We start from the raw sequence: 14,104 nt of genomic DNA, 5'->3' as shown, positions 1-14,104 counted from the left end.
GTCAAGTAAGTGTGGAAAGGTGAGCTGTTTTTCAACAGCACAAAAAGGGTTAAAATAGCGACATACGTCAACGAAACACTGATAAATAAAACAAAACAAGAAAAAGCGCTTACAAACTAGGTGGAATAAAACTGTTACACATCCAGTCACTGAACGGCGCTGAAGAGCTTGGCCACCCGTAGTTCTGTTCCAAATGCAGAAAACTGTTATCATCGTAGCTCGGGTAACGCTTATCAGAGCCGTGCGCATGCACGCTTTCCAACGGATTGAGGTAAGGTGTTGAGGTATGCGATAAGTTGCCTGCCAGAGGATCCAGGGTGAGACCAATCGGCGGTAGTAAGAGGTTTGTGCCTCCGTGAACTGGTGCGGGCCCAGTTGGTTGTCCATATGCTGTGTTCTCGCTGACAGCAGGCGTGCCGAAAGCAGGGCAAAGGGTGTGATTGACGCCTGACTGTGAATAACTGCCCATCGGGCGCCCAGGCAAAATAGCCGCTTGCTCGGTAAGGAAGTCAGTTTGGTCGGCAAAATGTGGCGGTGGCTTCTCGACATTCTGTTCCGCTGGGACAGGAGCGCTGACATCGCTTGATGCGTCATTTTGCCATTGACTGCGGCCAACATCAAATTGTGACGTCACTGGCTGGAAGAAAGACCGGACGTCGTTTAGTGACGTTGACGATGTCCAAGTAACGTTGGGGGGACCTTCTGGGCCTACTGTCTGATCGATGGAAGACCACAACACCGAACGGCCCGTATCTGTCTCCTTCTCCCCTTTCGCGGGGTTGGTCCTGTTCTCTCCAAAAGGTTTTTGATTTGGGGGAATGTGTTTGGCCCCAGTCACAACATCAGCTTTTTGTGTCTCGCTACATCTCGTCTTTGTTTTCTTCTCCTGGCCACGACGCGCGCGTTTTCGTTTGTTGCGGCAGCTTTTGCCTCGACTGTGAGCCGAAGGATGGACGTGTAAGCTTTGTGAGTCGTCAGAACTGTCGGTGGGAATGCTGCTTTCTGCCGAGCTGACGTCCCGATCATCCGCATCACTGATGTCCGACGCGTCGGTATCGTTGGCACCCTGCGCATTTCGTCCACTGACACTAAACACAGGAATAAACATTTAATTCCACAACTTACACAAATAATAACCACGTTTGATGAAAATAAGTTGGTAAGTCATGGCTATTCAATGTCCTTATGTTTGTAACTGACCTTTGGTAAACAATTTACAAGTTGGTGTAAACTTCATTAAGGTATAACTAAGCTGATTGTAACTAAGCTTTGCTTACCTTGTTTCTGTGCTGCATGGATTTAGCTGAGGATGTGGAGCGGTTTGAGTTGTTTGAAGCGGTACACTTGTATTGTACTGGGTAGGTTTTTGTGAGTTGAAAGCAGTCAATGGTTTGCTTGCTGCATATGCGAAGGGATTGCTTTCTGCTATCGCTGTAACGAAAATGAATGTCAACTTGCTGCATCAAGTTCAGAAAAACAATGTCAATGTATGTTTACAACTGTAAAATATAATGACCAAGCAGCCCGATTAATTTTAACTGTTGTTGTTTTTTGTTGGGAGTGAAGTTATCAGGTCTTCTAACCTTGTTCAGATTGCAGGTTGCTTGGGGTGCTGTAGTCAGAAAAGAAAGTGTCCATGGCTTCTGTGTTAAAACCATGTTGACTTCCAACTGCGCTGGAAACCTTTAGCTTCCCCGTCGACATGTCGAAGATATCGTTTAGGTCTCTGCAAAATCAACAACGCGTGTTGCAGAATTGAACAACTTTAAAAATATGAAAAAATATTCAACTTTTGGAAAATCACACAATATTTTTTTTTAATTTTTTGAAAATCACACATAAATTATTCTGTTAGGATTAATCAAGGGTTAATCATCTTCAGGAAGTCCACATACCTTGCATAAGCGTATCCGGGCGCCACGTTTCTTGACACGGCCGTGTTTTGACGTTTAAGTTTTTCTGCCGGTATCTCGGACACGTCAACAGTCCAATAGTTTCCCTTCGATTGTGGGCGATGAGGGTCGGTTAAAACCTTCGTGGTAATATGGAGTATAGTTAGTGTCATTACTCCACCGCCGCAATGCTTACTATGTGAGGGATATTGTGCTCACCTTTTTGAAGCACTTGTTTTGTGAAAGATTGTGCCTTACTGAATCTCGCCAACCCTGGTACTCGCCCTGAAGGATAAACAGTTTTGTGTTTCAGTGAAATTGTCATAAAAATTACAAGAACTAGTCTGAGGTTGCTTGGATGTGACCGACGGATCTGTTTTTACATGGCGGTGTTAAAAAAAGATTACACCGACGTCGATCGCCTGTCGCTATTTAGGTTTTTTGGCAGTTATATGGCTTTGAATAAGGAAAAGGGTAACTTGTACAATCCCAAGCTTTACGCTTTACTTGGAAGTGTAACTGAACGCCCCAGTTACAAAAGTTTAAATTCATAACAAGATGAAGAAAGGTGATTCAATTTGTTCGTATTTTGTGCCCACAATGTCGCAAAAACATAAAATCACACCTTGAAGAAGGGAAACATGGTGCTGATCCTACTTAGAATCTCCGATAGCTTCAACATTTTGCTGCTCGAGCTCTGTATAGCGAGAGCGATGAGTCCCACGTATGAATAGGGAGGCTTCTCGTAACGCCGGTATCTACAGGAACACAACATATTTGTCAAACTTACTATCACCAAAAACCTAAAATATAAATCAAAGTTTTTTTTTATTTTATAGAACTTGCTCTTCTGGCATGAAAGTTACGAGATTTTTTATGACAACGTAAGTTTCGTCTATCATCTGGTGAGACTTCCTCAAGTTATGGTGTACAGAAACACCAAAAACGCGTAACTTTATGCCAGAAGAACAGTTGTTTAAAGTTACAATGCCTGGCAGCAAGAATAGCACCAAATCAAAGTTGTTTGTTGTTAATTTTAATATCTCTAACAGCTGTTAATAAAAAGCAGAGCAAAATACAAGCACATGGCAATAATGTGTGTCATTAAAAGTTAGTAATCAAAATTTGGTTCTTTAACATTTGATTTAATACTGTATTCCACCTCTTAAAAAAAAATGTTTTGTTTTTTTTTGTGTGTTTTTTTCTACCTTTTCGCTCTGCTCCCTTCTCTTATGTGTGAATAAAATTTTTTTTTTTTTTCAAGCGAGAATTATTTTTTATTTTACACAAATACGCTACCACAATTCACACATAAGAAAAGGGAGCAGAGTGAAAATGTAGAACAAAAAACATGACAAATTACCACTTACTTCTTGTCCGTAATTTTCTTTTTCTTCGGCGTCGTCTTGCTCCACCTGCTGGTAGCTTCGTCCTGCCTGGTGTCGGAGTTTGGTGAAGAGTTTGAATCTACTCCATACGCTATCCCCTCTACTGCCACCTGACGACAATAATATAATTGGTTAGGCACGCGTGCAAAGAATAACTAATACCTGCATGTGATGAAATTTTAATGGGGTTGTAAAATGAATCTAAGAAAATAGCAACAAAATAACAAAAACGTTTCCGGCCTAGTTATTAATTAAAGAATTAAATAATATTATGTGTTGTAATTTGAGTATGAAGTTGGGGCCATGATCGTAATCAACGACTTGGTTTCAATGACTAACCTATAACCCCGTCATAGTTATTCCTCATATCTAAACGCTCTGTTGCCGAATATATGTGGTTTCGTATTATGTAAATAAGTTAATTGCGACACATACAAATTGACAAACACCGCGTTTAAATGCTTGTGATATACGAGGCTCTTAACAAACAAATCAACACAACATTGAACGTATCAAAAATCAATAAAACGTTCAAGATTTCCTTCGGTGCATTGGGTCTGGGCATATTGGCGTGGGAACCCAGGCCCTCGGGGAACTGTTGCGAGAGGTTTAGCGCATTAGTTACGCGACGCTTTCAAAACTGACCATGCGTTATTCCCTATGCGTTCCACATTGTTACCCTAATCGCCAACGAACTGCGATGTCGGCCCCGTCGCCCTGTAATGCCCGCTTAACCGTTATAATGCGATCCGCAATCAGTTCAATTTTAGAGATGGATATAATTTCTCGGTTCATAGAGGTACGTTCTGTGCTTCCGGCCGTTGGGTGTTTTGGTGTTTGTTTGTTGGTTTGTGTTTTTTTTTTGTAGTGGCAGTGGTTTCCAAACTACGCCGAGATAAACTAACACAAGTTCGCACATTCTCTATCATGTGAAAAATATGTACGTTTTTGCGTTTCATTATATATTAAATTTCGCAAAGCAATCTGTGGACAGCTCAGATGGATTTTTTAATGAGAAAAATATATTTCGCCTAAAAAGGCATCATCAGTTTCTCCAACTTATTCAAATAGATACGGTGAGCGATCGACAGCCTGCCAGGGGGGCCTTTGGTTTCAAATTGATCGAGTTTTCATTCATTAATTACATTTATGCGTTTAATTCACTTACTTATTGCGATTTTAAAAATTTGGAAGAAAATGTTATGCGTCGCAAGTGCAACCAGTCTTTTTAAATGCGAAAACATTTGGGAAACACTGTTTTTAAACACATAATATATGTATATACCGACATGCGCTTTATTCGTTGGCTTTATGTAAAGTGTAAAGTAGCCGTCGCCTAAACTTGCAACTAAACTCTTCTGTGCTATTTTTCATTGTTGTCAAAGAACAAAAGCGGTGACGATTACGTCACTTAACCGACATATGCGACGTCACAACCCACAGCTGATTGTGGTTAATCACCACCTTCAGTGACAATTTACGGTCGTTAAACGTGGCCAATGATTTCGGTCCGCAACGGTATTAAAATAATGTGGATCGCGTATTAGCAATCCAACACCGTCATTAAAAATCGTTTCGATTGATCTTGTGATTGTGTAAACATCCAAAATTGCAAGTCTAATTTTTTAGCCGGTAAGGTGCGCTGTGTTCTTTGTTACAAAACGCCAAAACTAACCAATTGTTTTGTTTCAAATGATCCTGTTAAAAACATGCTTCAAAATTCAATCCATGATATTTGTATGTATTTTTTATTTTGAAACCCTTCAGCAAGTTTTTTTTCCCCAAAACTTCGACATTAGTCGCAATACAAATCCAAACCATTTGCTATCCCGCTTAGGTATGATCGACATAGGGTACAACAAAAGTTCTAGCAACATTTTTTTGGTCTTACCTGTTGTTGACTGCAACTTGGTGGATGGACCAACGTCATCGGATACGTTTCGTTGCGTAAAGTGTTCCAGCTCCTCGTGGACGGTGACGTCACCGCACCCCAGCCTGCCATTAACAACTGACTGGAATTTTCCATGGAATGCTGTGGAAGAAAATTCGTTTTTGTTAACATTAAAAAAGCCAAAAAAAACAACACTATAACTACAAAATGTGGGTTAGGACGACGCTTGCTTTCCAAACTAATTTTGCAAATTAACTGCACAGTAATTTGAGAGCCTTGCTGTATGTATCCGCAAACAGCTTCTAATATTTGGCTATCGTATTATCCCCACAGTTAAAGCAAGTTTTTAAACCATCAGACCATTTGAGATCCCGCCAAACAGTCAGCACCTGGTATTTACATTAAATTAACAAAAAACATACCAGCCTAGCATGATGGTGCAGATACAGTTCCATAAGTTTAACTGCTTTAACGCAATATACTTAATCCACTCCAAAAGACACAAAGCTGTTTCGCCATTAACTATCCAAAACAATATAGACTTGTACCTTTTCTGGACATAACGGAGTCGATAGGCCCTGCGTTTTTCTTTGATTCGCGTTGGCGTTCCACAATATGTCGCTCTCAATTCGAGCAGCCGTATTTCCCTCCGCCGACACTAATAATTCTAAATCCTTCGATATGGCTCTATTGTTTTCGTCGAATCGCGTTCCTAAGCCTTTCGGATTACAAGCGAAACACTGAAATCTGGCTTTTTATGGCAACTCACTGCTGGGAATTAGAACTTGGGAACTCAACACCACTGCAACAAATTTTGTACTTCTTCGACAGTAACTTGAACCAACTGACAACGCCTTTACCTGTGACAACACCGCAAAACGCGGAAAAAGGTCCTTCTAATCGTTACATTGATGACCACCTCGAGTCGATTCAAAGAGCGAATCGCCTCCAGCCTGGCGCAGCAATTATCGCGCTGCGTTCATTTGTTCGACTTTCTTCGTCTATAGCGACCGACTGACCGTGTTTTGAGCCGGCTTATCGCACCAGCCGAGAGCACGCACGCGCGCTACAACAATGCAAAGTAACCGACTAGACGTTGGAAAGCGAAAAGTAAACACTCGTTGGCAAGTTTTCCACTTCAGGTGCCGGTGCTGCTTTCCCAGCTTGAGAACGGCGACAAGTTGCTGGAAACTGACAACGAGCTCCATTTCTTGCAAACCGCGCCCAAATGGTTGGCATCGACTAAATCTTTTTTCAAATTGATGTGGATTTCTCATTATTACCCGCTTTGGCATAGGATATAGTTTTCAATGAAAAGCATGCAGTTTGTTTGGACTTAGGTACAACACGCACTTAATCAAATTGCCTGAACTGCAACATGATTTTACTGCTTTATGCGCCATGCAGGTGCCTTGGATATGAAGAAAACCCACCATAGTGAAGTCAATTGGGTGTTGCCACGATGTTTTTCGGTACCGGGTTAGGTTATCGCAAGTTTGGCCAAATGCGTAAACTGTGCTCACTAATATGACTTCACACACAAATGCATTGTTAATAAGACCGCTCTGGATGTCTCAACTATATAAACAGATGAGAAAAGACATTTAGACAACAGTAATCAGCCTGTTCTTGCTATAGGTGGTACCGACGGATGTTTCTTAATAAATCTGCCATTATGGCGAAATTAATACTTCTGTGAGATTTGAAATGTAAAGAACGCTGATCGTCAACCACTCTTGTGAGTAATTTTGGATGCCATTTAAACAGTGCAGTTAGTTATTTCGAATGTATTGTAATTTGTTGTCTGTAACTCGCTATCGTTGCGTGTAGTAAAATGTTGACAATGGGAGAGTCCGTCTGTGAATATTGTTTTGCTTGCTCGCCTTTTTCAACTGGTCCGCCGTCACCGCTGTCCTGTTATTGGTCTCTGCGCTGCTATAAGCGGAAAACACCTGCACAGAACAACAATGGAGCAAGAGCCTTTTTACCTGTGAACTCATTGGATGTTGCTAATGTTCGTGTCAATTCACTTACTCGCTGAAAGTGTTCGTAAAGGGCCGGAGAAGGGATTCGTCGGGAGTCCAGTTCCTTGTAGTGACGCAAGTTGTTTTGAATCTTTTTCTTAGCAATCTCGTCTCGAAATTTGCCTTTTGCTTCCAATACCTAAAAATCAGCCTCACGTGAGAACACAGAAACAGTTAAAAAAAAACAATTCAATAAATTACAATGATATGAAAAACTTGTTCAAAGCATTTGTTAAAATTTAGGCTTTTTTCTGTATTGTAGGCATGTTGGTGCCAAATACAGAGAAAAATATAGGCAAAAGGAAAACACTGTAGGCAGGGCCCACGAGAAAAAAAGATGTGCCAGTGCGTGGACCTTTTGTTTTGGATATCACAAAAACTTACAGGTGAAACCCGGCCTTTACGCCAGAAATCCTTTACTTTTGAGGAAAACAGTGGTGTTCGTGGTCACGAAGAGCTTAGCGGAGAGTTTCGCAACGGCTTTGTAACATTTATTTGCAGGGGCATTAAAACAAGAATAAACGTTTGTATTGATACTGCCTCCTTACCTTATCCCTAAGTTTGGGTAACCTATCAACTTGAACGCTTCTGTATCTTATGGGCATGGTGATCACTACGTTGTACATCTTGTTGCGTTGACTTAGCCAACCCGGTTTATGTTCCTGAACTTCGTCTTTTAGTCGACACGTCTTAAATTTCTGCACAAAAAGCAAAGTGGTTTGAAAAGATCTGTATGTGTTATGTCCACTGAGTTTTCCACCACACCGGGATTCGAACCCTCGCTATTCTGCACACGCAGCCCGATCAGGATTTCTTGTTTGTATTTAGGAGTCGTATATACTTAAAAACACTTAAAGGTACTTCTACCACTGAACAAATCGGTAATAAATGATGTTTGAACCTTTTCCGTTTGTTGCTTGGTCAACTGGGCGTCTTTTAAAGGTTCTCGTTGCAAAAGTTCGTTATTAATGATCTGCAAATACATGCACATTTCATACTATTGCCAGCATTTTAACCTAATAGGTAACCAATGTGGAGCCAATAATATGAATTGTGTATAAACTGCAGACAGATGGCCACTGTTTCGACCTAAAAGGTCACACCAGCTGCACTGATGAGACCTTTAAGGTCGAAACTAATAGGTAACCTTTAGAACAATTTTCTTGCGTTTCTTTATTGGGGTTTCAAGCTTAATGTTTGTATCTGATGTGGAATTTTGCCGGTTCAAAGATTCAAGCGCTGTGGGCATCGCAATCTGTTCCTGGATGCTTTTGCTCCTGCTTTGACTGCTCGAGCGGTCCCTGCTTTTTCGTAACGAATCTAGAACATTGGTTTTCATGTATAAGTTACTAACCAAATGTCCTCATGAATTTAATATATTGGCGTAGAACCAAAAGGAATTCTGCATCGTATGCCATGCAGAGGATCGCTCAACTGCGCAAGCACAACACTTGTCAGGTGACTTCCACGTGGGTCATGTGTCTCCTCATCCGTAATCAGACAACGTAAAACAAAGTATTTTATCGCATTCTCTCAAGGCCTGCCCCACTGTAAAGGCTTTAACCATCTCAAATTATCACACATTGTATTATAGAATTGCGTGAAGGCTTATATGAATATTTTATTTGTGCTGAATTTACGCGCATTTGGACAAAGCACAATTATTCACACGAAAGTGAATGATAACCTGTGATGAACTTTTGGTAGAAAACAAATGTTTTTTTTTTGTGAAATAGGCAAATTTCACTCCAGAAATAAAATAAACCTGAACAAGTGGCTGATCCTTTTGATCTTCTTTGCTTTTTTCTCTTTCTTCCCCTTGGCTTCTTGGGCGAAGGAGATGTAACAGACTTCAGTACAGACAGTTGGAGAGGTTGTGCGTAGGGACTTTCCTTATCTCCTTTGTCTGAAAAAATGGTTTTCTACAAATTCATTTTGCGGATTTCCATCAAAACCTTAATAAGCTTTAAAGTTTACTAAAATTTATGACGAATATCCGAAGGCCGTTGTTCCACTTTTTAATCTTGCGAAGTTATGAGATCTCAAATTTTGTAGGACAGAATATTAAGTGAGAACTATTTTCGGAGTAAGTTATGATACGTTACGTACGTTTTGAAAAGTGCGCAATGTTTTGTGAAAAAATAAGCTCAACAAACAAAACAGCTGCAAAGCTCTTTTTGCAACATCTTAACTCATGTTCGTAACCTATCTTAGCAGATTGTAAAATCACTTACTTTCGAAATTTTGCAGCAGTCTGAGCTTCTTTAGCTGCTGTGCAATCTGCTTTTCCGTTAAACCAATCAGCCTGGCGCCGTCAGCGTAATGTCCAACTACATGGGCACCTTTATTCGCGTTGTACGATTTCACCACTTTCTTATACTTTTTAGCGTAATATCTGAAAAGAATACACTTATAGAAAAGCGTTTGTCTTTTAATCTTACACTGGGTCTTTTAATAATACAACTACACATATAACGTTGTTGGAGTGCAGGGTTACCGATATCCCTCTTATATCAAGGGGTCGTTGAGGTTTGAGTTGAGTGGTTAGTTAAACTATTATCTATCCATACGTTGTTCCAAAGCGTAAATTTTATGATCATTAATGACAAAGTGATACGGTAATGAAATCGAGGGTGACGTTTTATTTTTTTTCATATTTTCCATTAAGAAATTACTCTTAATTACTGATAAACTTACATGAAAAATATAAATTTGTTGCTATTTCTTTTTATTTTATCCGAGCTTGTCTTTTTTTATAAAAAACTTTACCGCTAGAGAGCGCTAAAGAAACGTACCCGACAATTTCGTGGGCTTCCTTGAGAGCTGATTTCTTCATGAACTCAGTCAGGGCGTCGAATAGGAGAACGTCTCGCTCGTGCGTCTTATTGTTCGATGGATCGTGACGCGAAGCTGTGTTGGCGTAAATGGTTAATCTCGGTATTCACAAAAAAGTGCTCAACGATACGAACATATGACATCAATTCGAGTATGCAACCCGTAATTCTAGGGTTTATTAAATGTTTAACAATAGAAATAACTTCGTTTTCTAATTCGAGGACAGAACAGACCGAGGTACCTATTACTGCGCGCAATTGGACCAATGCAAGCTAAACTTTTTTGCGGCTATCCAGACAGCGTACGGTTGTTTTTGATTTGTTCTTCGAAACAAAATTGATATTTGTCTGGCCGTTCACTTGCGGTTGTTACTTGATGCAAAGTATCGACCACATGAGAAAAGATCGTTGTTATCCGTACTTAGCGTCACAATAAGAATGTATTTATTATCCATCACGGTTCAGTAGTTCTGGCTGCACAGACACGCACATATTATGTACACCAACCATTGTTTTGTTATGACTCATGTTAGTCAAACGTTATGCGTTGTCACAGTTGAGCCCCAATGCTCAGTTACCTTATCAATAATTTATCCCACACGCCCAATAGCAATGCGATCCGAATTTTAGAGTAACTTTTTCGGTGTATGTGCTTAATTGAGGCGGTGGAGCACTGATAAGTAAAAATGTTTTCCGGCAAAATTAAATTTTGTCTGTCGTGTTAATGCACTGACTGACGGGCGCGCTTTTTTTTAAAAATGCTTTTCTATTGCGAACGTATACAGCACACATTGAATCAAAGTTTGAAGTATTGTGGAACAAAGTTAGCCACAATGATTGATTTACAGATAAAAATATCAACATTACATCTTTTATTTATATTCATTGTTTGAATATTTTATGAACATTCAGCCCCGTCTTGAACCTCACACGAAAAATGTACGAACAGCAACACTCTCTTAAAAGCTCACTTAATTAAGTGCGAAGTCTGTTATGAGGGCATGTTATATTTCACGTCGTATAGTGCGACAAAGTTTTTTTTTGTTATTTGTTTTGTTTTATATCTCATTAGGAAAAAACGTGTAGGACATCGCACTTGAACGTTATACTCTCGCCCTGCTCAGACAGTGACATTGCGTTATTCTTATTTGTGCAGATTACCGCATTGTTTAGGCCTTTCAATTACTCTATGTGAATAGAATTGACAAATGGATTTATAAATCGGATTGTAAAACGGTTAATCAGATTTGAACAAATTCTGTCCCAAGGTGAATTCAATCCCATGCACAGTTGGACTTGTAATCATTGAATTTGTTAAAGCGGCTTCAATTTCCAATACAAAGACGTAATTACTAACCGAAAGCTTCTAGAAACATCTCTGTGTTGGTCATTAGGTCCAGGAACTCGTCAAAATCGATCTCCCCGTTCCCTACGTGTAAAGAGCGAACCAATAAAGCTTTATTAGCTTTGGCCACAATCCGCAGCCCCCCTGGATGTCAACTGCCAATTACCGTCCTTATCCAGCCGCATCATGACATCGTGGATCTCGGATTCGTCTAATTCAATTCCAACCGATTCCAGAGTCTCCTTAAGTTCGAGAGCGTCAATGGTTCCCCCGCCGTTGTTGTCAAAAAGATCAAAAGCCTCTTTGAAAGCTGTGCAGCAAAAGCAATACTTTGTCTCCGTTATTTTCAACACAAATTGTTATCTTCAAGTTTCTATCAGTATAATTACGTCCACATCGCTGGACTTAGTCAGTATTTCGTTGCAGAAGTTGTGTTGTGGTAAACACCACTTATTTCTTTGGGTTTTTGTGGCATATGTACCTTATTATATCATTATACAACACATTCTTTCCGAACAGAGTCGAAAATTCAGCCTAAATTCAAAATGTTTTTTTTTCTGTATTTCGGTTTTGAATTATATTAAGAACCTGTTTTATTTTTCGATGTTAAATCATCGGTAGAGCTTTTAAGGTCTTTGGTTGCGGTAACAAAAAGCGTCCTGCTTTGTCAGTTTTGTTGCTTCGCAGTAAGGCTAAGCCTATTACAGCTCTTTTGTTACAAAAAAAAAATTCCTTTAACATTTCCAAATAGAATATTGGTCTAACGCCGATGTAACGAAAGAAACAGATTATTCTGACGCAAAGACCAGGAGGTTTTTGTGAGGATAACAAACCCATGATCTGCTGATCTGTGAGAGTCTCGTTAGCAGGCATGTGCTTCTCCTGGTCAGCCTTTATCTTTGTTTCACTTTTTCCTCTCACCACGGCGTATTGTCGTGACCTGACAAATATAATAATGCTCAGTTTGTGCGCCTTAACATTGTCCACGTTGTATTATCACATTTTTACAGCCTGATGTGCAGGCTGCTGCATGGCTAGAAGAGCCGCATTGCAGCAATAAAACATGCCTAAAATAATGCGATTTAAACTAAATTTTGTGTCTCTTTTGTCGCATTATGGGCTACATAAAGATTAAGCAAAAGTTTTGTTGCAGCGATTCATCTGATTTTTTACATTAATCATTAAGAATAAACGTTTGCATTTGTGCAATGGGTTTCGTTAAAATTATCTTTTTCAGAGGAATGTTCTGGATTTAAAGAATTTACTTTGGTTCCGCTTCCAGTAAATTTGAGTTTGGTCGAATTGAGTTGCGTTTTGTTGACACTCCGCCGTAGCTGCTTCTCCGTTCACTACCAGACACCCTTTTAAAATTAGGCCCGGGTTTGGGCGAATTACCTGCGTTCAAAATAGTGGTACTGGAATCAAAGTTTCCTCATTTAAGTAAAACAGTATTTCACGACGGAATTTTTATATTTTTGTACGTACTGGGCAATCACAAAAAAGGAACAAATTATTTTGGGATTATACAAGATCTTTTGTAATAAAGTTGTACTGTTGCACTGTGTGAACACACAATGGCGAACCTTTGTCGACACTCGAAAAATCAACAGCAGTCGGACGACGGATTGTCATTGCGGGCGAGGAAGGTTTGGGGGTTTCCCATCCGACTCTCAACGAAGGTCTGGGTGTTGATAATAAACATGTGTTTTGGATAGATTATATGGAATGCTTTATTCAATTGTTTGGTAGACGATAGCGAAAAATGGTATATGAACTGCGTTTTGGTATTATATCTCTTGTAAATGATCAAAATATAAAATACAGCCACCGAAACTTGCGTGTTGGAATACATCACGTACTTGTACTGTATACAGATAGACATGTTACTACTTCACCTTCTGCTGGCGGCTTCCTTGGCTTGTTCATCCTGCAGCGCTTGCTCTTTGGCCGTCAGTAAAGCACCTCGTCGTCGGGGTTTTGCTTCTACGTTGGTTGTGGACATTGCATCTCACGAAAATACTAATTTCTGCGTAGTTTTGATCAATTCGCATCATCGCATTAATTTCTCATGACTCGATCGGTCACGGGTGCCCTACGTTCTGCTATACTGCCACGCTTACGTGTTACCAGTGCGTTCATTCCGCAGTTAGTGGCCAAAAAAATACCGTTGTAAACATGCAAAGTGTCCTTCTTGCCATAATTGATACATGTGTGTTACGTCACTGAAACAATTGTGACGTATAACACTTGTCGTTTGTTGCGTAACTGCGAATAAAAACTGGAAGAAATGTGGCCAGTTTCATTGACAAAAGCTATGCATAAGTATGTCGTGGCGCTTGATGCAGTGGCTGGACTCAAATATGCTAGCATTTAGTTCTCTCATTGCTAGCATGCCACAGTAAACGCAGGAATATAGTGCTCACATATTCCTACACATATGGTTGTTAACAACCAGTTCGCGTAGGTCATTAAATTTCAAGAACTGGTTTAAACCGGCTGAATTCCACCACTGGCTAGATGCCTAGTGTGTGGTAATTTAAAACCAAAGTACCACGATTTTCAAACAATTTAGCAGAGACAAATCGTGGGATAGTGCTAAGTAGCAAAGAAAAAGTGTCAAATTGTTTCTTAACAAGCACAGCTTTACAACTCTACTACGATAATTTCTTTGACATTCATCAAACTTAGTCCAAACGCACCAGGTTATTTTGTGGTGGCATTCAGAAGCAC

At 40.0% G+C, this 14,104-nt stretch overlaps 2 protein-coding genes across 2 annotated transcripts; both read right to left on the bottom strand.

Moving 5' to 3' along the window:
* Window positions 1–17: 17 nt before the first annotated feature.
* On the bottom strand, window positions 18–5,966 carry LOC145914021 (uncharacterized). Its single transcript, XM_083001796.1, has 9 exons — window positions 5,720–5,966; window positions 5,172–5,312; window positions 3,263–3,390; window positions 2,518–2,650; window positions 2,112–2,177; window positions 1,896–2,032; window positions 1,584–1,726; window positions 1,278–1,431; window positions 18–1,088 (listed from the first exon to the last, which is right to left on the bottom strand). Exons 2-9 carry the CDS (start codon window positions 5,304–5,306, stop codon window positions 110–112), a joined length of 1,875 nt encoding a protein of 624 aa, XP_082857922.1. The 5' UTR covers window positions 5,307–5,312; window positions 5,720–5,966; the 3' UTR covers window positions 18–109.
* Window positions 5,967–6,977: 1,011 nt separating this feature from the next.
* On the bottom strand, window positions 6,978–13,524 carry LOC145914074 (uncharacterized). Its single transcript, XM_083001852.1, has 14 exons — window positions 13,270–13,524; window positions 12,958–13,055; window positions 12,640–12,769; window positions 12,208–12,314; window positions 11,541–11,684; window positions 11,387–11,458; window positions 9,991–10,105; window positions 9,430–9,590; window positions 8,961–9,101; window positions 8,343–8,515; window positions 8,097–8,168; window positions 7,744–7,893; window positions 7,206–7,334; window positions 6,978–7,123 (listed from the first exon to the last, which is right to left on the bottom strand). The coding sequence occupies exons 1-14, from the start codon at window positions 13,374–13,376 to the stop codon at window positions 6,986–6,988; spliced, it is 1,737 nt and encodes a 578-aa protein (XP_082857978.1). The 5' UTR covers window positions 13,377–13,524; the 3' UTR covers window positions 6,978–6,985.
* Between the last annotated feature and the right edge of the window lie 580 nt (window positions 13,525–14,104).

The sequence above is a fragment of the Ascidia mentula genome, chromosome 9, assembly GCF_947561715.1.
Source record: "Ascidia mentula chromosome 9, kaAscMent1.1, whole genome shotgun sequence".
In the NCBI taxonomy this organism is placed as follows: Eukaryota; Metazoa; Chordata; class Ascidiacea; order Phlebobranchia; family Ascidiidae; genus Ascidia; species Ascidia mentula.
The sequence above is the reverse complement of the archived record's forward strand: the minus strand, read 5'-3'. Positions and strand labels throughout refer to the sequence as shown.